The sequence below is a fragment of the Sciurus vulgaris genome (genome assembly GCF_902686455.1).
Source record: "Sciurus vulgaris genome assembly, chromosome: 14".
Lineage (NCBI taxonomy): Eukaryota > Metazoa > Chordata > Mammalia > Rodentia > Sciuridae > Sciurus > Sciurus vulgaris.
The window spans coordinates 83,162,086-83,189,271 of record NC_136475.1 but is presented as its reverse complement, the minus strand read 5'-3'; the positions used below and the strand labels follow the sequence as shown (position 1 = coordinate 83,189,271).

At 41.2% G+C, this 27,186-nt stretch overlaps 2 protein-coding genes across 2 annotated transcripts; both read left to right on the top strand.

Annotated features, from left to right (window-relative positions):
* Positions 1 to 226: 226 nt before the first annotated feature.
* Positions 227 to 1,154, top strand: LOC306644152 (RNA cytosine C(5)-methyltransferase NSUN2-like; the record flags this gene model as incomplete). Its single annotated transcript, XM_079110789.1, has 1 exon — positions 227 to 1,154. Exon 1 carries the CDS (start codon positions 249 to 251, stop codon positions 1,152 to 1,154), a length of 906 nt encoding a protein of 301 aa, XP_078966915.1. The 5' UTR covers positions 227 to 248.
* A 195-nt stretch (positions 1,155 to 1,349) lies between these two features.
* On the top strand, positions 1,350 to 2,531 carry LOC306644151 (RNA cytosine C(5)-methyltransferase NSUN2-like; the record flags this gene model as incomplete). Its single annotated transcript, XM_079110788.1, has 1 exon — positions 1,350 to 2,531. The coding sequence occupies one exon, from the start codon at positions 1,350 to 1,352 to the stop codon at positions 2,529 to 2,531; it is 1,182 nt and encodes a 393-aa protein (XP_078966914.1).
* Positions 2,532 to 27,186: the final 24,655 nt, after the last annotated feature.

The window sequence follows — 27,186 nt, the reverse complement described above, 5'->3', positions numbered from 1 at the left end:
TATATGGGTCATGGTACCCAATATTCAGAGTACACACATGGATCTTTTATGCCCCAAAATGTGTCAGGTTTTCACATAGTGAATTTTCTATTTATCAACAATATAATAGGTGAAAATAAAATTCAGATTTTTGAAAAATATTTCCCTTTCTAGTCCACCAATGTGTTTCTGGACCTGATCTGGTGCAATTGTTTTTGGCACTTAAAAATTTGAAGTTAAGGCGCGCAGCGTGCGCGGCCGCGTGGGCCATGGGGCGGCGGGCGCGGGGCCGGCGGCTCCAGCAGCAGCAGCCGCGGCCCGAGGGCGCGGAGGACGGCGCCGAGGGCGGCGGGAAGCGCAGCGACGCGGGCTGGGAAGGCGGGTACCCCGAGATCGTCAAGGAGAACAAGCTTTTCGAGCACTACTACCAGGAGCTGAAGATCGTGCCCGAGGGCGAGTGGGACCAGTTCATGCAGGCTCTCCGGGAGCCCCTCCCGGCCACTCTGAGAATCACCGACTACAAGAGCCATGCAAAAGAGATCCTGCATTGCTTGAAGAACAAATATTTCAAGGAATTGGAAGACCTGGAGGTAGATGGTCAGAAAGTTGAAGTTCCACAGCCACTAAGTTGGTATCCTGAAGAACTTGCCTGGCACACAAATTTAAGTCGGAAAATCTTGAGAAAATCTCCACAATTGGAAAGGTTTCATCAGTTCCTGGTTAGCGAAACTGAATCTGGAAACATCAGCCGGCAGGAAGCCGTCAGCATGATCCCTCCGCTGCTGCTTAATGTTCAGCCACATCATAAGATCTTAGATATGTGTGCAGCACCTGGATCGAAGACCACGCAGTTGATTGAAATGCTGCATGCTGACATGAGTGTGCCCTTTCCAGAGGGATTTGTGATCGCTAATGATGTGGACAACAAGCGCTGCTATCTGCTTGTTCATCAAGCCAAAAGGTTGAGCAGTCCCTGTATCATGGTGGTCAACCATGATGCATCCAGCATACCTAGACTCACCATAGATGTGGACGGAAGGAAAGAGGTTCTCTTCTATGACCGAGTTCTGTGTGATGTCCCTTGCAGTGGAGATGGCACTATGAGAAAAAACATTGATGTTTGGAAGAAGTGGACCACCTTAAACAGCTTGCAGCTGCATGGCTTGCAGCTGTGAATCGCCACTCGAGGAGCTGAGCAGCTGGCCGAGGGTGGCAGGATGGTGTACTCCACGTGCTCCCTGAACCCCATCGAGGACGAAGCTGTCATAGCATCTCTTCTGGAGAAAAGCGAAGGTGCTCTTGAACTTGCTGACGTATCTGCAGAATTGCCAGGACTGAAGTGGATGCCAGGAGTTACATAGTGGAAGGTTATGACCAGAGATGGGCAGTGGTTTGCTGATTGGGCCGACGTTCCCCATAGCAGGCATACCCAGATTCGACCTACCATGTTCCCACCAAAGGACCCGGAAAAGTTACGGGCGATGCACTTGGAGCGGTGCCTTAGAATATTACCACATCATCAAAATACTGGAGGGTTCTTTGTGGCAGTATTAGTGAAAAAATCTTCCATGCCATGGAATAAACGTCAACCAAAGGTACAGGGTAAGTCTTCAGAGACCAGAGAAGCCACACAGTTGAGCCCTGCAACTTGTGCAGAGGGGAAACCTGTGGACACCATGGAGCCAGAAAGCCAGCTGACCACGGGAACTGGTGACTCAGAAATAACTCAGACACCTGATAATCTAGAGAATAATGAAAATAAGAAAGATGGTGTGTGTGGTCCTCCTCCGTCAAAGAAAATGAAGTTATTTGGATTTAAAGAAGACCCTTTTGTGTTCATTCCCGAGGATGACCCATTATTTCCACCTATTGAGAAGTTTTATGCCTTGGATCCGTCATTCCCAAGAATGAATTTGCTAACTCGAACTACAGAAGGGAAGAAAAGGCAACTCTACATGGTTTCTAAGGAGCTGAGGAATGTGCTTTTGAATAACAGTGAAAGGATGAAGGTTATTAACACAGGGATAAAAGTCTGGTGTCGAAATAACAGTGGTGAAGAATTTGATTGTGCCTTCCGGTTGGCACAGGAGGGAATCTATACGTTGTATCCATTTATTAATTCAAGAATTATTACAATATTAATGGAAGATGTGAAGACATTGTTGACCCAGGAAAATCCTTTTTTTAGAAAACTCAGCAACGAGACATACAGTCAAGCCAAGGACCTGGCAAAAGGAAGTGTCGTGCTGAAGTATGAGCCAGATTCTGCGAATCCAGATGCCCTGCAGTGCCCCATTGTGCTGTGTGGCTGGCGGGGAAAGGCCTCAATTCGAACTTTCGTGCCCAAGAATGAACGGCTTCATTATCTCAGGATGATGGGGCTGGAGGTGTCTGGAGAAAAGAAGAAAGAGGGGCTTGCTCTCACCAGTGACAGCACAGCCACCCCTGAGCTGCCAGAGGACGGGCTGGGCGAGGAGCTGAGGGCAGAGGAAGCTGGCCTTCCCGAAGCCACCCCAGGCTGCAACCCCACAGCACCTGATACACCCCGGTGAGGACACCCCACACACTGGCCTGGTCTCCATTGGCCCTTGGTGACAAACCAAATACAGAATGTCTTCTGAGCTGTAAAGTCTATATTTTTAAAAACTGAAAACTGATGGGAAGATTGATGGAGTGGTCTGGGAGGATTGGTCCTGCTTCTGTGTGGAGCTCATGAGAAAGTATTTTTTAGCACCTAGGAGTTGCTCATTTCATAGTTGGCTTGTCTGTCACTGTGACAGACTTTCACCTTAAAATCATCTTCCTCAAGAAAGTTGCCCCTGCAGAATGTTCTGGTCCCTTTCGTTAAGCCTATATTGGTCTTAAGGTCTGGTCTCTTTGAATTATTTATAGGAAGAATTTATAGCTCCTTAGGAAGTCTTGGGAACTTCCATCGCTCTCCTAGCATGTCGAGGTGCATATCAGCAGTGTGGCGCTGATGTGCAGTGGGGTTGGAATCTGGACCTCAGGTGACTGCTGTGCCTTTGTAACAAAGGTGACTAGCTTTTCAGAGTAAGCACTCTGTTGTGAACTGGGATACTAATTATGGGGCCTTTTATGTGCTTTTATTCAGTTTTTATTTCTAAATGAGATTGGGCTCTTTTTTATTTTAAATGAATCCTTGGGATGTTTAAATAAAAAGCTATTAATGATGATGCAAAAAAAAAAAATTGAAGTTAAGTTCATAGATATTACTGAGCAGGTTTAAACATCAGTGCAAAGATTTTATGCAGACTCCTTCCAAGAAAATCTTAGTGTTCTGTCAGCTGATTTGGGGTCTTCTACCCTCCAAACTTCACTATAAGTTCCCTTATGCTGTCGATTTTGTAAAAGGTTTTAGATTAGCTATTGGTTGAAAGTGAACAAGGATGGGACTTATAACAAATCAAACAGCCTCTACAGGCAAAGATACGTTTTGAATCATTGTAATTTTTAATATTAAGTATGGAAAGCTGAAAATATAGTTTATAGTTTATAGAAGTACCCACAAAATTCTCCTAAAATTCCAATCTATAAGTGGGCTCCTCAATTCTACCCTCCCCAACATTTTTTATATATTGTGGATTTAACCCAGTGGTGCTTTATCACTGAGTTATATCCCAGCCTTTTTTGTTTTGTTTTGCTTTTGTTTTTTAAATTTTGAGACAGGGTGTCACTAAGTTTCTGAGTCTGGCCTTGTACTTGCAATCCTAGTGCTAGCTGCAGCACCACATAAATAATCCAAAGTTCCTCCTTTCTTCCTTTACCCCCTCCATCCCCCCATTATGTATCAACATCCACTTAACAGAGAAAACATTTGGCCTTTTGGTTTTGGGGGAATGGCTTATCTCACTTATCATTGGCTAGTATCATCCTGATACCAAAACCAGACAAAGACACATCAAGGAAAGAACACATCAGACCAATATGCCTGATGAACATAGATGCAAAATTCTTAACAAAATTCTGGCAAATCACATGCAAAAACATATTAAAAAGATAGTACACCACGATCAAGTAGGGATTCTAGGTTGGTTTAACATCCAGAAATCAATAAATGTAATTTATCATGTCAGTAGACTTAAAGTTAAGACTCATATGATCATTTCAATAGATGCAGAAAAAGCATGTGATAAAATACAGCACCCCTTTATTCTCAAAATACTAGAAAAAATGTGGATAGTAGGAACATACCTCAACAGTGTAAAGACTATCTATGCTAAGCCCAAAGCCAACATCATTCTAAATGGAGAAAAATTGAAAGCATGCCCTCTAAAAACTGGAACAAGACAGGGATGCTCTTTTTCACCACTTCTATTCAACATAGTTCTTGAAACTCTAGCCAGACCAATTAGACAGATGAAAGAAATTAAAGGGATATGAATAGGAAAAGAAGAACTCAAAGTATCACTGTTTGCCAATGACATGATTCTATATTTAGAAGATTCAAAAACTTCCACCAGAAAACTTCTAGAACTAATAAATGAATTCAGCAAAGTAGCAGGATATAAAATCAACACTCCTAAATCTAATGCATTTCTATTCCTAAGTGATGAATCCTCTGAAAGAAAAATTAGGAAAACTATTCCGTTCACAATAGCCTCAAAAGCAATAAAATACTTGGGAATCAATCTAACAAGAGGTGAAAGGCCTCTACAATGAAAACTACAGAACCTTAAAGAAAGAAACTGAAGAAGATCTTAGAAGATAAAAAGATCTCCCATGTTCTTGGATAGGCAGAATTAATATTGTCAAAATGGCCATACTACCGAAAGTGCTATACAAATTCAGTGCAATTCCAATTAAAATCCCAATGATATTTCTCATAGAAATAGAGAAAGCAATCATGAAACTCATCTGGAAGAACAAAAGACCCAGAATAGCCAAAGCAATCCTTAGCAGGAAGAGTGAAGCAGGAGGTATCACAATACCAGACTTTAACCTATACTACAGAGCAATAGTAACAAAAACAGCATGGTATTGGCACCAAAATAGACAGGCAGACCAATGGTATAGAATAGAGGACACAGAGACAAACCTGCATAAATACAGTATCTCATACTAGACAAAGGTGCCAAAAACATACAATGGAGAAAAGATAGCCTCTTCAACAAATTGTGCTGGGAAAACTGAAAATCCATATGCAGTAAAATGAAGTTTAACCCCTATCTCTCACCCTGCACAAAACTCAACTCAAAATGGATCAAGGACCTAGAAATTAGACCAGAGACCCTGCACCAAATAGAAGAAAGAGTAGGCCCAAATCTTCATCATGTTTAGAGGGAAATGAGGGGAGGGGAGGGGGCAAGGGGTAGGAAAGTTGGTGTGATAAGACAAACATCATTACCCTATGTACATGTATGATTACATGATTGGTGTGATTCTACATCATGTGCAGCCTGAGAAACAAAAAGTTGTACCCCATTTGTGTACAGTGAATCATTCTGCTGTCATGTATAACTAAATAGAACAAACAATTAAAAAATAAAAATTAATAAAAAAAAGTGAACTTACAATCTTCCTGTCTGTCTTCTGAGTCTTTGGGATTACAGGCATGTACCACTGTCCCCAGCTCTCAATTTTCTTTAACTTACTAGTAGTTTCACGGGTTTTTGTAACTAGCACTTTGCAGAGTGTTTGCTTCATACATATTTGTGAACTGAAAGATTAATCAGACTGCAGCAATCAGTATCTTAAGACACATTGGCAAATCCCTCAAATTTAAAAGGAATTTAGATGGTGGTTGGTTACCATAAAATTTATAATTTAAATAGATTTTAATATGGAGCAATGACTGGTTAAGTCTTTGGTGAGAAAGTTAGATGCTTACTTTATAGTTAGCTAGTGTTGTGGAATGTGTAACCAGCAGTGCTAGGTTATTTAAAAATTAAATCTAAGATTGTGAAATATTTGAAGGCCAAAGTTATGGATCACAATCAAAGGAAACTACACGATGTCTGATGTATCTATGGAAACTTTGAAACTCCTGTCTTTGTTCTGGCTCATGGTTGGTTTCAGACTGTGTGTATGGACTTGTCTTCTGTTTGAAACTCACAACAGTCTTATGGGATCAGAAGGCTCAGGAAGATCCTCTCCCTTTGAGACGTGAGGAATCTGAACCTGAGAAGGGTTCATGGACCTAAGGTGTTCCAGCATTATTGCCTGGTGCTCAGACTCGAACCTCTGCACTCTTCTCTGAATGGTCTTTCTCATTATGACATCTGGAGAAAATAAAAGAGCATAACAAGAAAGAAAAAGGAAAATGAATTAAATTTCATAAGTTGTTATAAATGATAGGCTTATATTAAGAATTTAAAATGTAACAAATTTAGTGAACGTTGGAATGGACTTCCTGGGTGGGTGATAACTGTGTTTTAAAAGTTCAGATATGATATGAGGTGAAAATGAGTTTTGTGGAAAGATAAAGCCCTGGGAGTAAATGGTAAATGTAAATGATTCTCCTGGGTGAATTTTCATCTTTGTAGAGACACCCTTAGCATATGCTCCCACTTGTAATGAATCACTGATCCTTTTGATATTGGTCTTGAAAATCAGGATTGTGTCCTTGTTCCCCTAGTGTTGAAGATTAAACACCTGAGAAATGCCCAGACAAGAAAACAAGTTTTATTTAAGGGATAAACAGAAACAGACTTCACTGGAGAGGAGAAGGAACCCAGAGCTGGTATCTGTGGGACTGGGGGGTATCTGGCCCCTTTATAGATTTTAGGTTTATTTTCTTCTCATGTCCCCTCCTCCTCATATCTTGCTTATGTGACCAAAAGAAGGAGCAAGAAGAGTGACCCCAGGGGGTAATCACTTGTGTTGGAAAGTACATCCTTCCCCTCCTGGGAGGTGTTAACCACCAGTTGATGGGGAAGTGCTGTCTATCCATTTCCTTTTCTTTGATGATCAGCTACCTGTCCTCCTTCCATCTCACTTTCAGATTATTCAAGGAGTTTTCCTATGGGAGGTTTATCTTTTCCTCATACCAAGTGGATTGGTGGTAGTGCTCTGGATAACCAGTGGGAGTTTCTTCCTACTGGTAAACTTCCTAAACCTTCCCCTGGGGCTTTAGCTGTAGACCAGGGCAGAGGAGAGGCTGAGAATGAAAGAAGGCACAGATAGGACTCAGCAGGCACCTGCACGGCTGTCATCATCGTTGGAAAATTTCTTGATGCAGAGCCTGCACCAACCCCATCATCCGCTGTGGGGTAAAAGTCCCTTTCCAGGCCCCTGATCTAGCAATATGTTTTTTATTCTTTGAACCAGAGAGAAAATGAACAAATAAAAGTTTCCTAGGCTTGAAAATGAGAGTCCTTTATATGGCTGTGCTTCTGTCTCTTGCCAGGAAGGAGACGGCTGTGCATCTAGAACTGTAGAGCAGAATTTACTGTTCTTACTTCTTATATCTTAAGAAATTACTGTAGAAATTAGGCCATTCTATCTCTACTTCCTTTGAATCTGTATGTGAAAAATGCTTGAAGTACATCTATGAAAAGTCATTTAAATGTGCCAGCAATTAAATCAGTATTTTTAAAAATTGATTTTTGGATAATAAAGACTCTCAAACCCTGAATAAGTGATTAACTTGTATTCCCCAAATATAATTTAGGGATTGCATCAGACTATAAGAGTCCTTAGTAAATCCCACTTGAATTCCATAGCATCATGGTTTCTGTGTCAGCAGAGTTCTTAAAATGTAAGTTACTAGGAGTAAGGCCTAGTGAGAGAAGCCACAGCAAGCTGACATTTTCTTTGGATTTCCCAAGATTAAGATGGCTTTGTATTTTCCCTAGGGCTGGGGCTGAGGCTTGAGCCAGGTCCAATGTTGACCTTCTTTGAACACAGAAGAGGCTTTAGGAAGTTAAGTATAAATCTAATTATGATTGGAAAAAAATATTTATGATAAATCAAGGCCTGTAAATACAGCTTAGACTCCCATCTCCCCACTACTTTCTTGAGCAGTATCCTTTTGACCCCTCCCTTGTCTGGGCTTGACCCCTCCCTGTGTTGCTCTTTCTGCCAGTTGCAAAGGCTTTGTGTATGACCTTAGGTCTATGATCTTTCCTATGATTGGATCCATTTACTAGTGTCAGTCTTTGCAAGGCTAACAAGAGGATGCAAAGGAGGCACCTTGTCATAAAGGTGCTCAGGTATCTTTCCAGGCTCTGTTCCAATGTCCACACGAGCTACCAGAACGATCTTCCCACAGCACAAATCAATCATGTCACATGTAGTTAAGTCCCTTCTGAGACTCTACTCCAGCACCTTTCCGATAGTTTACCCTCAGTCCCTTTCGTTTCCACAGTTTTGCTTATGTGGTTCCTTTTGCCTCAACAAACAAATAAATAAGCAAATCAACTTACTTAGCCTTTAAGGCTCTGTTCTCGAAACTTCTTCTGTGAAGATGTCCATCATAATCCACCCTCACTTGTCCTCCTCTTCTGAGTGTGCCCAGAGAACAGTGCTTACTGATAGATTACAAGTTAAGATTCACATGCAGGTGTGCGCACACACACATACACGCATTTTAAAGGTATTTTGAACTTCCCACATGTTGTACAGGGCAGGCTCTTAGAAAATGATAAATTAATTAATTAAATGAAAAGATGCAACCGTCCCACCAGGTTTTTCTTGATTTGAGAGTTCTCTTTATGAAAGAGAATGTTAAGAGTGTCCCAAGTTCAAAGGAGTTTCGTTTTGCCCTGACTCTAATGTGGAGATTAAACACAAACACGTGAAGGCAGGGAGAGTCCGTGGGGAGGCATGGGAGTTCCAGACACTGCAGAAGCTGAGGTCACTGGAAAGTGGGGCTTGCAAGCTTTATACAGCTTTATGTGACATCATTTTTATTCTCTAAAGGAGAAACCACAAAGTGGGTAGAGTTGATACTTGCAAAGGTAAGGTCCCATCTCTGCCCACTCTTGGGATACAATGGTCTGCCTTGTTAAGATGGTTCATTCCATTAGTCAGAAAACTTGACTGAGCAAAGTGATCTTTGCCAGGCCTGTGCTAGACTCTGGAGATACAGGTGGTGGGGCCATGCGTAGCCTGTCTGGGCACAGTGTCCTGTGGCAGATGCTGATGCTCCCAAGGATTCAATGCCTCTATGCTCTTTTATTTCTTCTTCTTGTTTACTTTTTGTGATTTCCCCTGTGAACTGTGAACATTGATGATTTTACCTCTATTCCAGATCTTTCCCTGAGTTCCAGAGTTGTATATCCAGTGTCACTTATTCATCTCCCTCTGGGTGTTTCTTAAGCATCCCAAATGCAACATGCTCATGGCTTACCCCATTATCTTTCCCCAGCACCTGCTTTTTCTTTTCCTGGTTCCAGTAAATATCATCACCTGACACTTATATTCCAAATCCTGAAATCATCAACTGAGAAGAGCATTTGTTGATTTCCTACCCTGGACCTTAGACTGAAAGAATATTTTCACATGTATGGTCTGATCGTTGCCTTTTTCTTCATACCAACCCTTCACTTCCCATGCCCAACCTGACTTCAGTTTGATCAGTGTGATTACTATTTCCCCTTCCTCTCCACAGCTGGTGTCTAGATTGGAGTTTTTACTCCTGCTGTTGGGATATCTTCCTCTCCCCCATGCACCTGGAGTATTTTCTGAAGTCTTGACGGCCTTCCATTCCTACAGAATAAAGTCTTCACTTACCATCACCTGCCCTACATATCCTGTCTCTGAATTCCTTGTTGAGGCTCTTTCCCATCCCTGCCCTTCCCCAAAATGTTGATCTCCAGCAGTATTCATTGATTTTTTAAAAAAATTAGGCCCTAATCTTCTCTACAATGGTATCTTGCTTGAGGCATTGATCTTGTAGAGACTTTCTCTTATTCTCTACTGTTTGAAATTCTACACAGACTGGAAGGTTCAGCTCTATCCCCTTTGTTCTAATTTCCCCATATCTCCTTAGACTGTAGTAAACATTTCCTCTCCTGTTCTTCTGGAGGGCTTTCTTTGTATTGCAGTGTGAAGTGCTGGAAGAGGCAGGCTCTATATAAAATTGGTCTTTCTGGTTCCATTTCTGATTTTTAAATATGATAATGCATGATTGATCATAATCAGCATGACCATGGCTTACAATGCCCTGAATCTGTGGATGGAGACGCACTTATGAGAGCTTTGCTCTTCGTTTCAGTTAAAAAGGAAAAAGTTGCTTGAAACACATAAGTGTCTTGTGAAAACCAATCAAACCAAATCAAAACTCGTCTGAGTATGGTAGAATCATTGTGGGAGTTTGAAAGGAAAGGGCAGGCCTGGAGCAGCTGCCTAGGTTAATGACATTTATGTAGGGAGGAATAGAGTGGATTGACTGGCACCATAGCATTAAAGTGCATCTCTAAATACGTTTGGTGCCACTTACTTGTTGGGGTATACTAAGCAATTGTCCCACTTTGCTGCAGCTGTAAAACAATTTGTCAGTGATTACTGTACACAACATGATGGCCTGAGGGCAGAAGTGGCTGTAGGTAGTGTTAGAACTTCATCTAGAGTCAGATGAAGCTTATTCCAGGGCAAAGTCAGCAAGCTGAGAAAACAGAAAACAGTGCACAATTTAGGCCAAAACAACAGTGAAACTGTTGTTTTCTCAGGTATAGTTTGTCTCTTAGATTATATGGAAAATCAGTCTTTGATTCCCTCATAAAGCAGTGCACACTAAAGTAATACTGACATTTGGAATCATTCATGCAATGAAAACTAAAGCCATCTACTACACTGCTGGCGCCACAGCAAGAGGCAGCGTTTGTCACCTGAGGATGTTACTTAGTTCTGAGGCCAGGAGACCACTTCCCCAGCCACCCTGCTCAGATAGTTGCTCCATTACTTCTGGGCTCCTGTAGCCACATGGGACATTTATCAGAGAATTTTTCAGACTGACTGTGTTCATTGTGATCTGTTTTCCCTCTAGACTGAGTGTCCCCTATAGTGCTTCAGGCTGGTTCTCAAATGTTTTTACCTTTTGCCCAACAATGAAATTCCAAGTTTTGTTTTGCCTTTGGCTAATTACCTTTACTTAATGAGGAAAGAGCACAAGGAGAGCCTGGGGAAAGAATGTGAGCTATTTTGGCTGGAGTTCTCCCATGCCCGAGAGGAGCAAGAGGACTCTGGATATTGCACAAATGAAGCTTGAGGATCCTTTGTAAGAGCCAAGCATCTGCTGAGGATCTCTCTGAGAAAAAAAAGATGCCAACTGGTTGATGTGAGCTAGCATTTCACAAAAAAATGCTCTTCAAACCACACAGCTCCAAAAGTCTGGAGGCAGAGGGGAGATAGGGTAATGTTGGGACAAATGGTGGAGGGAGCATGTGTGAAGGAAGATCCTGGGATATCCTGCAAGGATTCCATACCCACTTCCCACCAAGCAGGATCTCACAGGATTCGAAGCCCCTGTGTTTCATGCAGGCTCCACCAGTCACCAATGGGTGACTTGGATATCTGTGCATATTTGGCCACACTGATGGGCATTAGAAAGCCCTACCCTCCCAGGCTTAGAGAGAAGCTCTGGAAGCCAGTGAGAAAAAGGCTGGGAAGTGCACTTTGAATTAACATGCCCCACATTCCACCAGGAACGCTTCTGTTCATTGAACAGGGTCCCTTGTTGAAAGCAACGCTGGCTGGAAGGGGCCACACTTTGCCAATAATAATTTTTTTTTGAGTCTTGATCCTTTCTGAGAATGAGGCTTAAAGGGATGATTGAAAGAAATTAGTCTTGAGGCTCAGATATTGGAAGGGACACCTTGACCAGCAGATAAGGGTAAGAATTCCATGAATTGTCTAAAGCAGGAGCAGAGGGGGAGAAAGAAGGGCAACAGAACACTGGAGTTATGGAGCTGGAAAGACAGCTGGAAAGGAATGGGAAACCCTCCCCTGCCTCAGTTGGTTCCCAGCTGGTCTTGGCCTGGAACAGGAGTAGTTGGAGCCGGAGACCTTGCCTGCTCTGCCTGATGTTGGAGCTTCGCCCGGGTGATGGGTCTGGGAGCAGCCACAAAACTTGGGGTAATAATGGTCTTTCTCTTCACTGAGAGCTGGAGTCAAGCTCATAAAGAGAGTCGGTGGAGAGGACACTGTGCCAGAGAAAACAGATGAACAAAGCAGAGCCTCCCCAAGACTTCAGGTCAAGAAAATGAACACAGGAACATAGATTTCTTTCTGCAATAGGAGCGTGGGCATAAATGGCAAAACATGGGAAAGCCGTACTAGGGAGTGAATTATGCTGTACAAAGAAGACAGGTCTCTGCAAGGTCAGTGTTAGTCTTCAAGGTACACCCCACTTTTTATTCCTTAAATAAGCAGCCATTGAAAAGGGTCTCTCAGCCTCAGTACAGTTGACATTTGTGGACAAGCTAGTTCTTCCCTGTGGGGGCTGTCCTGTGCATTGCAGGACATTCGGCAGCATCCCTGGCCTTTATCCATGAGATGTCAGTGGCTCCCTCTCTGTTGTGACAACCAGGAATGTTTCTAGGCACTGCTACATGTCCAACAGGGGTGTAAAATCCCTCCAACCAAGAGTCGCTAACTTAAATGTTCCCAGAGGGGGAATGTTTCTTTGCTCAACTATTTCCTGATCTTGGTTTTAATTTTTTTATCAGTGAACTTTTTTGTTTCATTTTGTTTTTGGTGCTCAGGATTGAATACAAGGACTAGATTTTAGAACATTGCTTTACATATAATTTGCCCATCTATTCAAACAAGTTTCCTCCTGAATAAAGTAATAATGGTAGCAAGAGGTGATATTTTCCAAATCAGACAGTGCTTGGTAGATAAGCCATGTCTTGTTTAACTAACAAGTAGTACAGTTGGCATGTTGGCAGCATTATCGTGGAGGCAATATAAAGGTTTGCTTGACACACTGAGTTTGAAGTCAGAAAACCTATAATCATGTCTCTGTCCATGCATGCAGGCTCTGGAGGCTCAGCCTTGTTAAGCCTCCAAATGAGTTTAACATGGTTAGATGGTACGTAACTATAGGTAGTGCATTTTTAATTTTGCAGTTTTATGAGCCAGAAACACCTAATAAAAGTTGCTACTAGGAAACTTCCTGGAAAATAGTTTGCCTCTGTCAAAATAATACTACTTCATGAATTACATCAAACACAGGTGCGACTAATTTCTATTAATGAACCTGTAGAGACAAATAGGTATTTAAAAAAAAAAAAAACCCAAAGGAAAGAGTAACATAGAGGTAGGAAACCTTCAAATGGGTCAATTTGATGAATCACATATGGATAATTGTGATTATGAGGAACAGAAAAATGAGTGAAACAGAAAAAATATGTAGGAAAATACAAAACTTTGTAAAAGGCTAAAATTGTCCTACTTCATGGGAAATGCTCTAAAAGTGAAACATTACAAGATAATTTGGCGAAAGTAGCACATGGTCAGTAGACCATTAAGCAAGGTGGTTATATGCAAATTGACTTTAGAGGGATTGAATTTGGGCCAACTGGACTTTGTTAAATTGTTTTCTTAGAAAATTGCACTGCTTTGTTGATTCTAGGGTTAGAAGATCAGTTTGGGGAGTAAAAAGAAAAAAAATGTAGACAGATAAACAAAAAGCAAAATAAGGCAGCATCAAAGGACACGTTTCTATCCAAAGACTATATCCTGTAGACACAGCCCTTAGCAAAACTGAGGCATGACCAAGATGTCTTAGCTGAGATGTTGTCTCAGGCTGTTTTCTGTAGCTATAATAGAATATTTGAGACTGGGTATTTTATGAAGAAAAGAGGCTTATTTAATTCTGGTTCTGGAAGTCCAAGAGCATGGTGCCAGTCTCTGTTCTGCTTCTGGTGAGGGCCACGTATTGCTCCATGCTTGGTGGGAAAGCAGAAAGAGAAACAGGAATGTGTTCAAGATAGGAGACAAAGGAGCTGACCTACTTTATAACACCTTTCTCTTGCAAGAGTTAATCCTTTCCTGTGTGAACTAATCCAGTCTCTAGAGAAATTCATGAACTCTTCTGGAACATTGGATTGTGTAGAGGGAAATGAGGGGGAGTGGGGGCAGCGGTATGAAAGATAGTAGAATGAGACAAACATCATTATCCTATACACCTGTGATTACACGAATGGTGTGATTCTACATTGTGAATAACCAGAATAAGGAAAAGATGTATCCCATTTGTGTACAATGAATCAAAATACATTCTGCTGTCGTGTATAACTAAGTAGAACAAACAATAAAAAAACAAAAATAACTAAGTAGAACAAACAATGAAAAAACAAAAAAAAATAAGTCTCACCTTTCAACAGCATTACGTTAGCAACCAAATTTTGACATGAGATTTTTTGGGAAAAATCACAACAAATCATAGCAGGCAATTCTACCAGTCCATCTCTCTTTCTTTGTCACTCTCCAGTTCCTAAACCTGATGTATTTTTTTCTAACATTACTAAGCTCATCCTGAGATTATTTGTTTGTCTGCTTACTGTCTGTCCCCCACACCACTGCAACACACACACAAATATAAACGTTTTGGCTCTTACTGTCTTCTCCAGGGCTTTCTTTCCTGCCATGTAAGAATTATGAATTTACCTGTTCTAGATACTTCATGTAAGCATAATCATACAATATTTGCCCTTTTGTGCTTGGATAATCTCACTTAACAGAATATTTACAAGGCTTATATATGTTGCAGCATGTGTCAGAACTTTGTTCTTTTTTATGGCTAAATAATATTCCATAAGTGTATGTGTGTCCCCCCCGTGTGTGTGTGTGTGTGTGTGTAGATACCATGTTTTAAAAGTCCATTCATCTATTCATGACATGTATTGTTTCCTCTTTTTGCCTATTGTAAATAAAACTGTGGTACTATGGACAGTGACATGTAAGTATTTATTTGAATCTCTGTTTTCACTTTTTGGGGGTTGTTACCTGTAAGTGAAATTTCTGGATCAATATGGCAATACTATGTTTGCATTTTGAGAAACACCCAACTATTGCCATTCCACTGGCAATGCCTGAGTGTTCTGACTTCTCCACATCTTCACCATTTTTTCCTTTTTAGACTTCAAAGACAATCTCTTGCTATTTCTAGGAAGCAAAAGAATATTTCCAGAGTTCATACAAGTACCTATGGAAAGACTTGGGGTCCCATTTCAGGTATTGTTTCTTTCAGGGTAGGCTTAAAGTTTGTAGAAATTGATGACGTAATGACTTAATCAGTATCAAAGTTTAAAGACAAGCTTGATAGCTGTGATCCACATGATTTCACTACATTTACATTTTTTCATACAAGTGATATCAACATGGAAGAAGTGGTCTGAAAGAGCAGAGATGGGAAAATATTTAAACAAGCCATTAGTCCTGCCAACTCAACACTAGGGCATCTTGACCACAAATTTGGAACTACAAGAAACAAGACATAAACCTCTGAACTCTGGGAGTGAATTCATCTGGCAAGAGAAGAGGCAGGGCAGACAGAGCCCCTCAAGCCAGCCACAGCTGATGCTTGGGCTGTGTTTCCAGCCTCTCCGAGAGGAGGGTAAACAGATCCCAGGAGCCTGTGCAGACACTACCAGCAGGAAGGGAACAGGAAGGATCACAGGAAAGTGTTACTTACGGATAATGGGAAAGGGCAGGCACAGGAGTCAGATGCTGCCAAGGACAGCTTTGCACATGGTGCAGTCTGAAAGGGAAGGAGAGGAAGGAGGAGGAACAGGACTTTGATTTTAAGAGCTGCCAGACTGGAAATGAACAGTGATGTGAAAACTGGAGTGGGAGAATCCAGATTCTGTTCTACAAATTGGTACTTCTCCCTCTTTAATGTGCTTTGGAGTAACTTGGGAATCTTGTTAAAATGCAGATTCTGGCAAAGTCAGTATAGGGTGGGAACGAGAGTCTACATTTCTAACAAGCTCCCAGGCAATGTGAGGCTGCTCCATCCCACTTTGAGTATCAAGACTGTCAATTAAAGTCAAGATAGAGAAAGAATGAAGAAAGAAATGAGGAGGATTGGAGTGGGGGGTCATAAACCCCAGTGCTTTCCCTTCCTGTTGTGCTGTGGAACCATTTCCAGGGAAGGCCCTTTGGATTATTTAACAGTAGAATCTCCCTAGTTGGGTCCACAACCAAATTCCATCTTGTAACATTCATTTACTTCTGGAGATCATTTACTTGAATCTGTATGATAAAGGGTGATGCAGAGTGTGGCATGAGTCACTCTTCCTGTTTTGTAGAGGGGAACACCGTGGCTTCAGGACCATGAAACCCTCATGTCAGAGACTTCAAGGGACTGACTGGAAAGGAGAAGCAGCTTGGAAACATAAGCGAGCGTACATAAGGCATCCTTGGGAATGCCCAGAAATATGTATTTTGGGATCAACCTGATGACAATTAGAGAAATATATGGCTTCCCAAGAAATTCCATGTGGGCTACTCCTTAACAACTAGGTCTTTTTTTGATGTGCATGTTTAAAGTTTTATAAACTAGAGACAGATGGCCTTCAAATTGCAGATGCTGCTTCTACTCTTTGGACATTGCTTCTGTGGTGCATTAGTGTCTCATAGGTCACTGTGTCCTAAGAATACTATTGCTGCCTGAAAAAGCAGCCTGAACTGAGTGGTGGGTTGAGAAACGTGGAGGTTAATTGGGTACCCAAGTAGCTAATTAAAGATGACATGGATATTGAGTGCCTCGTGAAAATTGGAGGTATCACATGCCCCCTGAATATTTATCAAGCACTTGGTTTTTCCATCCTCTCTAACCCATGTTAAGCACACATATGCTCTATTTTTGTTTTATCTGTTCCTTGTATGATACCTATTTCTACACCTACTTTCATCCATCTTTATCCATTTGTTTGTCCAATATTGTATTGTAGAATCGAATAATCTTTTTAAGTAGCCACATTTACTATTTGCTCCAAGGTGCTTTGCAAAATATTTGAGAAGCAACCAAGGAGACATACTAAGTGCAATCAAAGACTTCTTTCTTTTTTAAAAAAAATTTTTAACATTTGTTTTATTGTTGTAGATGGACACAATTATTTTATTTTATTTATTTATTTTAATGTGGTTCTGAACATTGAACCCAGTGCCTCACACATGCTAGGTGAGCTCTCTACCACTGAGCCAGCTCCAAAGACTCCTTTCTTAAACTGAGCTTTCTCTTCCAATCTTGGACTAGCTTATTGTTTGGAGTCCCAGACAGCACGGCAAGGGAAGTCAGCAACATTCTTTCCCATCAAGGCCTGGGAAAGCCTACATGTTGAACTGCCAGGAGAGATTGCTCATTTGACAGCAAGATGGAAACTCCTTGGAGGCCATTCTGGCAGAAGACTTACAGCAAAGCATGGTTGCTCAGGAAGTGTCTCTCCGTTGTAAATGGTACCTGATACCTACTGAACACACCTGTACCCTTGAGGAATGGAAAGTGGTTACTCAGTTACATGTTAATTCTCTACAGAGTGATAACAGCAATTGAGATCAAAATTGGAAACCAATAAAACCTATCTTCTGCTGCCATCCCCAAGTAGTTAATGGATAAGAGCAAAAACTTAAATTGTTCTCATAAAATGAAAATAGTCATTGGGATAAACTTTATTTCCCTCATTTAATGGGAATCATTAGGCTTTTGTTTTACATGGAAAAGGGGGATCAAAGGCATTAAAGACCAATAATTTAAAGTCAAAACAATGTTTTATTACTTTTTCATAATTAAAATAGATCAAGGGCTTCTCAGAATTCAGAAACAAAAGTGAAAAATTTTAAGAAGATGTAGCATGAAAGGGAAGGAAGCTAAAACACGGAAATGTCTGTACCTAAAATAATATTTCATCCCTGCCCCCAACTCTTGTGTTTGATAGAAAAACAGAGATGAATCATTTTCATGAGCTAAGCATATTCTAAATGTTCTATTAACTAAATGGAAATCTTATTATAGTCCCTGGTGGAATAATTTAAGCTAGTATTCTTTATGTGGCTCTGCATATAAATATCTAACTTCAGAGTTTTAACCAAGATCCAAATCAAACAAAATTAGTTAATTTCATCTTTCAGTAAAACATTGTTCATCTAACACACAGGTGTACTCTTTGGAAAGAAGCCAGTCAGAAAATACCTGAAACTGAGTACAGAGAAATTACCAGAATTTACTAAAGGAGCATAGGTTATAGTTTTAATTACTTAAAGAGCAATTTATTCAAATAGCCAGGAGGGATTTTAATCTCAGCTGAAAATGTTTGGGTAGGTTCCATTTTACTTTCTCCTTACTCCAGAATTTAAATCTCTTTGTGTTTTATTTCCTCCCCAGAGTAACATATTGCTTTTTGGGTCATGCCAATAAATACAAAGTTATTATGAGCTGAAATATGGGCAAACAAGAAACACTCACTGTTTAGGTACCCATGATTCACATGTCCAAAATACTCAGGATAAATGATACCCATACACCTTTGTTTTGCAAATGGAGCTGAAAATCTCTAAAGATTAGGTTTTCTTGCAGAGTTTCCAACAATAATACTTGATTACAACAAGGAATTGGTGTAGTAATAGTTTCAGATAATAATAATGCTTAGCACTTCAGCATTTGTCACTATCCAAGAGTTTTAATTATTTAATCCTCATAAAACCCCAGTGTCGTCGAGGTCAGAAAGCAGTACACTATTCTCACTTCGTAGTCTTGAACTTGAACCACTAGAGTGTGTTTTCATTCTCCTGGATCACTTGGATCCAGCTGGGTTGGGAAGAATTGCGAAAAATATATCATATAATTTCACATGTACATAGCACATATTTCACATACATCGAATGCACCTTACTAATATTCATTATGAAAACTGAATGCAAAGGAAAAATGAACATTTCCCTTCTAATTTCCTTGATCATTTCAGAGAACCAATCGCATTAGAAATCCATTTGTCCATGTTGGTAACCCAAGGACAATAAAGAACCGATTTTAATGCCTGCTCTGTGGACACTTTGTCTCCGTAAGTCTGTTATATGAAGAGCTTATCCATGTTCTTTGCACACTCCAACACAGTGCACGCTATACCACTGAGGTCAGGCCACCGTGTACATTCCAGTGGCACTGAATATGTGTCACTGTTGTGCAGCGGTCACCTCCATCACCCTGCCTTCGAATCCCTGCAGTCTGGCTACGTCTATGCTCCAACACTAGAACTGCTCTTGCTGAGCTCCTGATTCCTGAATCCCTTGCATTTAGGTCTGCTCTGACCTCCTGGCAGGATGTGACTCTCAGTGCCACTGCTTCCTTTGGGAATGGCAAAATTGTGGCTTTTGACTCTCATTTCCCTCCAGCCATGTGGCCATATCCACCCTCCCTCATTGAATCCTCTTCCTCTGCCTTAGATACTGCAGTTCCTTAGGGCTCCTCCTGCAGCTCTCTGTTCTTCGCACTGCATGCCAATTCTATCCTAGTGTTCCAGCAGGTCCTGAGGTGAGGGTGTAACAGGACACCCCTGCACTAAGGCTGAATGTCCTGAGCCCAAGGCCTACTGCAACTGAGCGAGGCTCCAGAGAATATCATGCAACTGGCCTTCCTCCTAAGGAGCTTCGCAAGTGTCCATATCCCAAGAGTTGAAGGGATCTGAAGTGGTAGGAGAGCTAAGCAAGTTAGAGATTTGGGGGCTGACAGCACAGACTAAGAGATGAGTTAATTTTGAAGTCCTTATGGAGCAGCAAGAAATTCCTGACCAATTCCAGGCAAAACAGATGGCCTGCATGTAGGTGTGTGGGACAATGCGTGGTCCTCCCAGCTGTGTACCACCCTCCAAACTCTCCTATGTGAAAGCTCAGCTCCCCAGCTGACAGTCTTGTGATCTACTATATGATAAAATGGGGGGGGGGGGGTGTCTCTGTGTCCTTGGAAGCATAGTGTGGGTGAAGGCTTTCAACACCCTGGAGGGGATAGAGAAGAGACCTAAGGACAGGTGAGGACAAGTCTAGAGGCTTGTGGTCTTTAGAAACCCACTCAAACAAAAATGGACATGAACACAGTCATGCAACAACCAGGAATATAAAAACCCTGTCTCATCCTGGGTGCTCAGAGATCTTTCTAGAAAGGAATGGGCCTGGGAGAGCACACTCCTGGGATTGGCTGACTCAGGACTTGGGCTTGTAGAACCAACAACAGTCACCCAATGCCAGAACACTGAGGCCACATGCCGCCTATCTTGGTAGTAACTGTTGGCATCTTAGTGAATCTGGAGGATTTATTATAGTTGTAAACTTTTGTATGGTGAGGTTCCAAAACAATGAAGAAATGAAAACACCTGGGAATGACTATGGTCTTCTCCAGGGAACTTCTTTCTCTTGACAATTCCTTCTTTTCCTTGAACACTCCTATAAAGTACCTCACCCTCTAGGCCTTCCCTTCTCTGGCAGACAGAATTTCACATCTGTCCCTGGTGCTGCCTTTGTATGCCTTTCTGTCATTTCACTTTTTACATCTGTCAATCATCTATTAACCCTCACGTCTCATCCATTGATTGCATGCTCCCTGTGGGCAGCACACCTATTTCTGATGACTACCATGGTAACTGGCATAGAGAATGCACTCAGGAATTTTTGGTTAAATGAATGAATAAATGAATGAATGATGATTTGAAGAGCCTGGTTCTCAGAGTCAGTTTGGGAAGTCATTCCCTAACAGTGGATACACATTCTTGCTTATGTGTGAAGCCAGAGATGTTAGAGTGAATAAGGAAAGTGACTGCCAAGAGAGACATAGGGGATTGTGTAACTGACCATCTCAAGAATGAGTTCACATTATTTCACCAGAAATCCATATGATGCATCAGGATGGCATAAAATACCTCTCTGGGCAGGACATCTTTGTCAGACACATAAACATTGGGCTGGACTGGCCATGCTTTATATTTCTCTGAATAATTTTACTACTAATTCTCCCCCCAAGAGACTGATCAACTTACGGAGGGAATCTTAATAAAAGCATCCTGATCACCCAGCGAAATCACCATAAAACACTTAGGAAATGATTACTGGTCTTGGTTAATGACTACGGCCAAAGTCGGTTCATTTGTCCTCGGTTGGACCATTACTCTATCTGAAATAGACCCTGGGATTTAATAGCCCCTGCCTATAGTATCAAGGGATCAGCATGTTGGTCCATAGATGGAGCAAACATTTGGCCTTTTAATTGCTGTCAAACTACTTGTTTTTTGTACTTTTAAAAATCTTCTTTCCCACAGTCCTTGTGCTGACAGAGAATTTTGCCCATTTTCTACATAAAAGAAAGCTCCAGCAAAGGGGAGAAGGTGTCTGGTTGTGTGGGTGCTGGGGCAGAACAAGGAGAGGATCACTATCGCTGTGAGGTTGAGGGTTTGTTCTGGAACAGGGGAGAGAAGGAGACCCAAGCTCTCCTAAGCTTAGCACCCCACGTTGGCTGCCCCAGGGCTGGGACAGGCTCACTGCTTTTGCCTTAAATTTCATTAAGCTGTTGACAAATAAACACATGGGAACCATCCACAGCTGGGCACTGATTGCATTTTCCTTCAAAGGCATGGCAGGCCTTGTGTCTTCTGTGAAAAATTATCTTAATCCCTCATTGACATCTAACCCACCTTCACATTTTCCAAAATTTCTTGGTTATGCTTTTCAGAAGGTTTTGATTGCTGCTTTGCTACATGACTTTGCACAGATCATTGACCTCTCTCTTCTTTCTGTTCTGGGGATACGAGAGGCAGGATGACAGCAGAGCAGGCCTTCAGCATCCTCCTCCTTTACCCCCTCCAGGGTTGCTTCACCACTGAGCTACACTCCCAGCCCTTTTTTGCTTTTTACTATGAGATAGGGTCTCATTAAGTTGCTGAGGCTGACCTTGAACTTGTGATTCTCTTGCCTCAGCCTCCCTGTAGCTGGGATAACAGGCACGCGCCATGGTGCTCAGCTGCATCATCCTTCTTAAGGTAGAAGTTGCCCCCATCCTGTGTCCATCAAGTAGCCCCACCATCCTTCCAGAAACCATTTCTGCAGAGGTGAAGGGAGCGCTCCTTTATCAGTTATATGTGGAAAACCAGAACCTTCTCAGTCATATGATGAGCTCTCGGGATATCTATTTGTGTGTCTCCCACCCTCCCACTCTGCTGGCTCTGTCATGGGTCTCAGCCTATGCCCTTTCACTCATTGATTGAGGGTCTTGCAACCTCAACTATACACAGTATAATAAACTAATTTTTCTCTGGTGCATTTAGGTTGCTATTGATTATATATTATCCTTAGAAGTATAGGGAAATTGTCACTCAGTTTTTCATGTCTTTGATTCAGATGAGCAACCTCAGTTGAAAAATGCTGACCAAAGTAAGAGTTGGCAACTATCCAACGTCATCCTCATTCACAGGACAGAGCTTGAGCTCCTTCCTGTACACGGTGGAGGAACATTTACCAGGAAGCTGATGAAACTTAAGCATCATGGTCTCTCACTTGTGTCAGGCCCCTTTCTAATCTAATCTTATCTTCCTAGTTGAAAAATCCATTTTCTTCTCCCCCACTTTCATTTTAAAGTACTGGGTATTGAACCAAGGAGCATTCTACCACTGAGCTATATCTCCCCCTTTGCTTGTTTTAGTTTACAATTTGGGTCAGTGTCTCACTATGTTGCCCAGGCTGGCCTAGAACTTAAGAGCATTCTGCCTTAGCCTGCCTAGTAGCTGGGATTATAGGCATGGGCCTCTGTGCCTGGTTAAGTCTTTTTTTCTTAAAGGATTCTCCATCTCCTTCCCAGCTGAAAAGGTTTTAAATGTCACTATGTGCTAATCATTATTTCAAGTAGAGGAATATTACAATGAGTAAAATTAAAAAAAAAATTCCTCACCTTTATGTGGTATATGATTTAATGGGGAAATGAAAACAATAAAGAAAAGACACTAACATATATAAGATATACATTCATACAATGTCTATGTGGCAAGGGAAAGCCATATTGAGAAGCTGAAGTGAGAGCAGATGTGAAGGAAGCCAGTGGGTATTTGAGGGTGAGGATTCTAGCAGTGGAAACAGCAAGTAGAAAAGCCCAAGAGTAGAATGTAATTTAAAAAATAATTTGCACAGCATAAAATTTATAAATCAGTGTTTTTGAGTATGTTATCCACAAGGTTGTTTAACCACCACTACTGCCTAATTCCAAAACAATTTACTCTCTCCAAGAAGAAATGTTGTAATGGCATTATTCATTATGGCTTAAAAGTGAGAATAATCCACAGGCCTATCCACTAGTGAATGGATAAATAAAATGTGATAGAGCCATACAATGAAATATTATTCAGCAATGAAAAGAAAGGAAATGCTGACACATGGTACGACATAGATAAACCTTCAAAACAATGCTAAGACCATTAGAAAGGACTACATGTTGCATGATTTTATTCATATAAAATGTCCAAGGGGCTGGGGATATAGCTCAGTTGGTAGAGTGCTTGCCTCACAAGCACAGGGCCCTGGGTTCAAACCCCAGCACCGCAAAAAAAAAAAATGTCCAGAAGGTGAAAATCCATAAAGACAGAAAATAGATTAGTGGTTACATGGGACTGAGGAGGAAGTGGAAGTAGGGGTGATGACTAAGAGGTGCAGGATTTGTTTTTACAGTAATAAAAACTGTATTCTAAAATTGAGGTGATGGATGCACAATTGTATGAATATGCAAAAAGCCCTTGAATTGTACACTTTAAATAAGTCCAAGGTATGATGTATGAATTACCATATCTCTATAAAGATGCTTAAAACAAAAGAAGCTCCATAGTATTGTCAGTCATTCACTCCCTATTCTTTTCCCTTCTCCCAATCTTCGACAACCACTGTTCTGTCTTTTTAAATCCGAAGTTTTAATTTTGATCAAGTTCAATTTATTGACATTTTACTTTTTGCACTTCAAATATGGTATCCAACTGCCTTCTGGAAATGCTTTCTGACAAGAAATCAGCCATTTATCTTATTTAATGTCCCTTGTACATGATGAATCACGTTTGTTGCTTACTCTTTTTCTTTGGTTTTTGATAATTGGACTATCACGCGTATCTGTGTATATTTCTTAGAGGTTATCGTGCTTGGAGTTCATTAACTTTCTGGGATGTGTAGATTCATGTTTCCATCCTATGTGGGAAGTGTTTTAGCCATTATTTCTTCAATTGTTCTTTCTGTCCTCATCAGGGATATGCTGTTGTGACCGCGTTCCCCATGTCTCTGAATATGTGCTCATTTTATTCACCTTTTTGTCTTTCTATTTCTTAGACTGAGTAAATTCAATTACCTTATCTTCAAGGTTGCTGGCTCTTCTGCTTATTTATAGCTGTCATTGTACCCCTCTAGTGAATTTTTAAATTTCAGTTCCATACTTTTTAATTTGAGGATTTTCTATTAAAAAAAATAATTTCTGTCTGAAACCTCCTTCTTCTCCTTCTTCTTCCTCTTCCTCCTCCTCATCCTCCTCCTTTTTCTTTTCTTAAGACACAGTTTCCTTTAGTTGTCTTATTTATAATAATTGACTGAACATCTTTTGTCTAGTAAGTAAAATGTCTGGGCTGCTTCTATTCACGGTTTTTCTCCCCATATGTATGAAGATATATAGTTTCTTTGCATGTCTTATAATATTTTGTTGAAAACTGAACAAATCAAATAATGAAATGTGGTAACTCTGGAAAGCATGTTATCTCCCCTTCCTCCAGTTTACTGTTGTTGCTATTTCTTTTTGTGGTTGTTTGAGTGTTTGGAGACCTTTCTGAATTAATTCTGTAAAATCTGCATTCTTTGTTGTGTGTAGCCACTGAATTCTCTGCCTGGTTAGCTTAAATGTCAGTTAATTATTTGGATAGAGATTTCCTGAAGTGTCTGGAACCAATAACCCTCCCTGTCTTTGCCTAGGGGCTCTATGTGTTGGGAAATTTCTTCAACATTCTGCAGGTAGTTGCAAACTCTGCCTTTACTTCATGCTTTTCTAGAGCCCAAGGTGGGCCCAAGGTGAAAGTTTAGATCTTCTCAGGTCTTTCAGGGTTATGTGCACAGTCTTACGCATGCACATGGTCTTTCAGATTCCCAGGAATATGTCATAACTTTTCAAATCTCCTGTGGACAGTTCATTCCTCAGCTTTTCTTTTCAAATATTTTGATTAGCATATTGTCTCCCCAACTGTTATCCACTGCCTCAAAACTGCAAAGTTAATCAGTTGTCTCAAATTGGTTTTGATTAACACTCCCAGTGAAAAGTCTTTATGGACCTGGCAAGATACGAAAAGTCCAGTCAAATAACGTCAGGTTCACAAATGGGTTTTTTTAGGAACTGCCACACTGATCAAATAGTAATGGTTCTCTGGGAATCAGGCTTTGAACACACTCCATCACCATCGGCCCCCTCCAGTGGCTGCCAGGCCGATGTTTTCTAGTGTGACGTTAGACTGTTGGTTTTCAAGGTTACCATGGAACTGAAGCATATATGATAGAAACAGAACAAGTTAAAAAGGTTAAAAGCTCTCTGTTCTTTTCAAAATTCAGCCTTTTTTCTTGAATAAACACTCCCATGAATGCTGAAAGTACTTGGTTTATTTCCAGAGTTCTGAAAAAGTTGATTCCTATCAATTTTACTTGTTTTCTCATTGCTTTGACAGCAGAGAGAATTTTAGAGGTCTCTAATCTGTCATTATTGCTGATGCCACCTTCTTTGCTTTATGGTGGTGTGGGGGAGATGAAGGATGTTCCCTAACTGTGAGAGCAGGAAATGTTGAGGTTGGAGAGGCACTGGGGGCTGGTGTGTGTAGGAAGAGACTTGAGACCTTAGCATCTAATCTTGCTCTGTTGTGAGGACCCAGTGAGGATTTTTGAGTAGATGCTGACAGTATGACTTGGGCTGTGACAGGTGCTCTGGCTGCTAAGCAGAGACTAGAACAGGAAATCCGAGGAGGGAAAGAACAAAGCATAGCTCTCTCAAGTCCCCTCCCTGGCCTAGACGGCTCTGCAAGATCAGCCCTCTGACCCCATATTTCACCCTCGCCCCCTTTTGCATTCTGTTCCAGCTACCCCAGGGGCCTTGCTTTTCCTCAGATGGTGTCCCTGCCTCAGAGACTTTGCACCTGCTACTTCATCTGGCTGAGACTCTCGTCTGCTAGATGTTTGAATGGCTCACTCCCTTTAGATCTTTGTTCAAATATCTCCTTATCAACGGACTTCCTTGATCATTTTATAGGAAAAGACAACTTCCTCATCCTATTTCTCATCTCCTCACCCTACTTCATGGTTCCTTAGAGCCCCTATCACCACTTGAAGTTGCTACATATTTATCCGTTATCTTCATGTGTGCTAAGTATTTGTGAAAATAAGTCGAGGAGATCAGGGACTTGGGGGAAATGGCGTTAGGAGAAATCTCTCCACTCGTGGACCTCACTCCTTGGAAGCATTGCTACCTGTCAGGTAATGAATCAAACTCACAAATGAATCATTCAAAAAGGTTTATGCTCAAAAACTTACCTGTTGATCTAAATGTTTTTTCTCATCTCTGCTTTTCAAAGTAAATGAAATGGAATATTGTGTGGGGAACCCAGGCTTCACAAATCATCTCTCAAGGTCAAAAAATGATAAAGAGCAGGGAAAAGAATCAAGAAGTGAAGTTAGCCTCTGCGCATGTCCAGTTTTTTTGGTATACAGATTCTATCTGAAGCCAAAGCTGCTTCTAATAAAAGGTGGTTGCTTAGCTGTATAATACTTTCCACATTGATTTTTTTTTTTTTTTTTTTTTTTGGTGGTGGTACTGGGGGTTGAACCTAGGACCTCACACATGCTAGGAACATGTTCTACCACTGAACTACATCCCCAGTCTTTTGTTTTTTAATTTTATTTTGAGATAGGGTTTTACTAAGTTGCCCTGGCTGGTCTTGAACTTGAGATCCTTTTGCCCCAGCCTCTGGGATTGCAGGCATGAGGCACTGCAGCTGACCACATTGGACACTGTCACCAGTGTATCAGAAGGCTGTGTGTCTACAGACTGTCAACAGGAGTATGCTCTGGTAAACAAAAGCCCAGATAAACATATATGGTATGTTTATCTAAGCAACATCTTCCTCATGATGACCCAGTGCACAATTGTGAAAGTTGCCAAGTTAACCTGATTCTAGACTCCTGCTCATGCTGTGGAAATGAACTGCTTAATTATAGAGCTTTCCAATATCAGCTTTGAGAGGCACTGGTGACATGGTCCCAGGACTC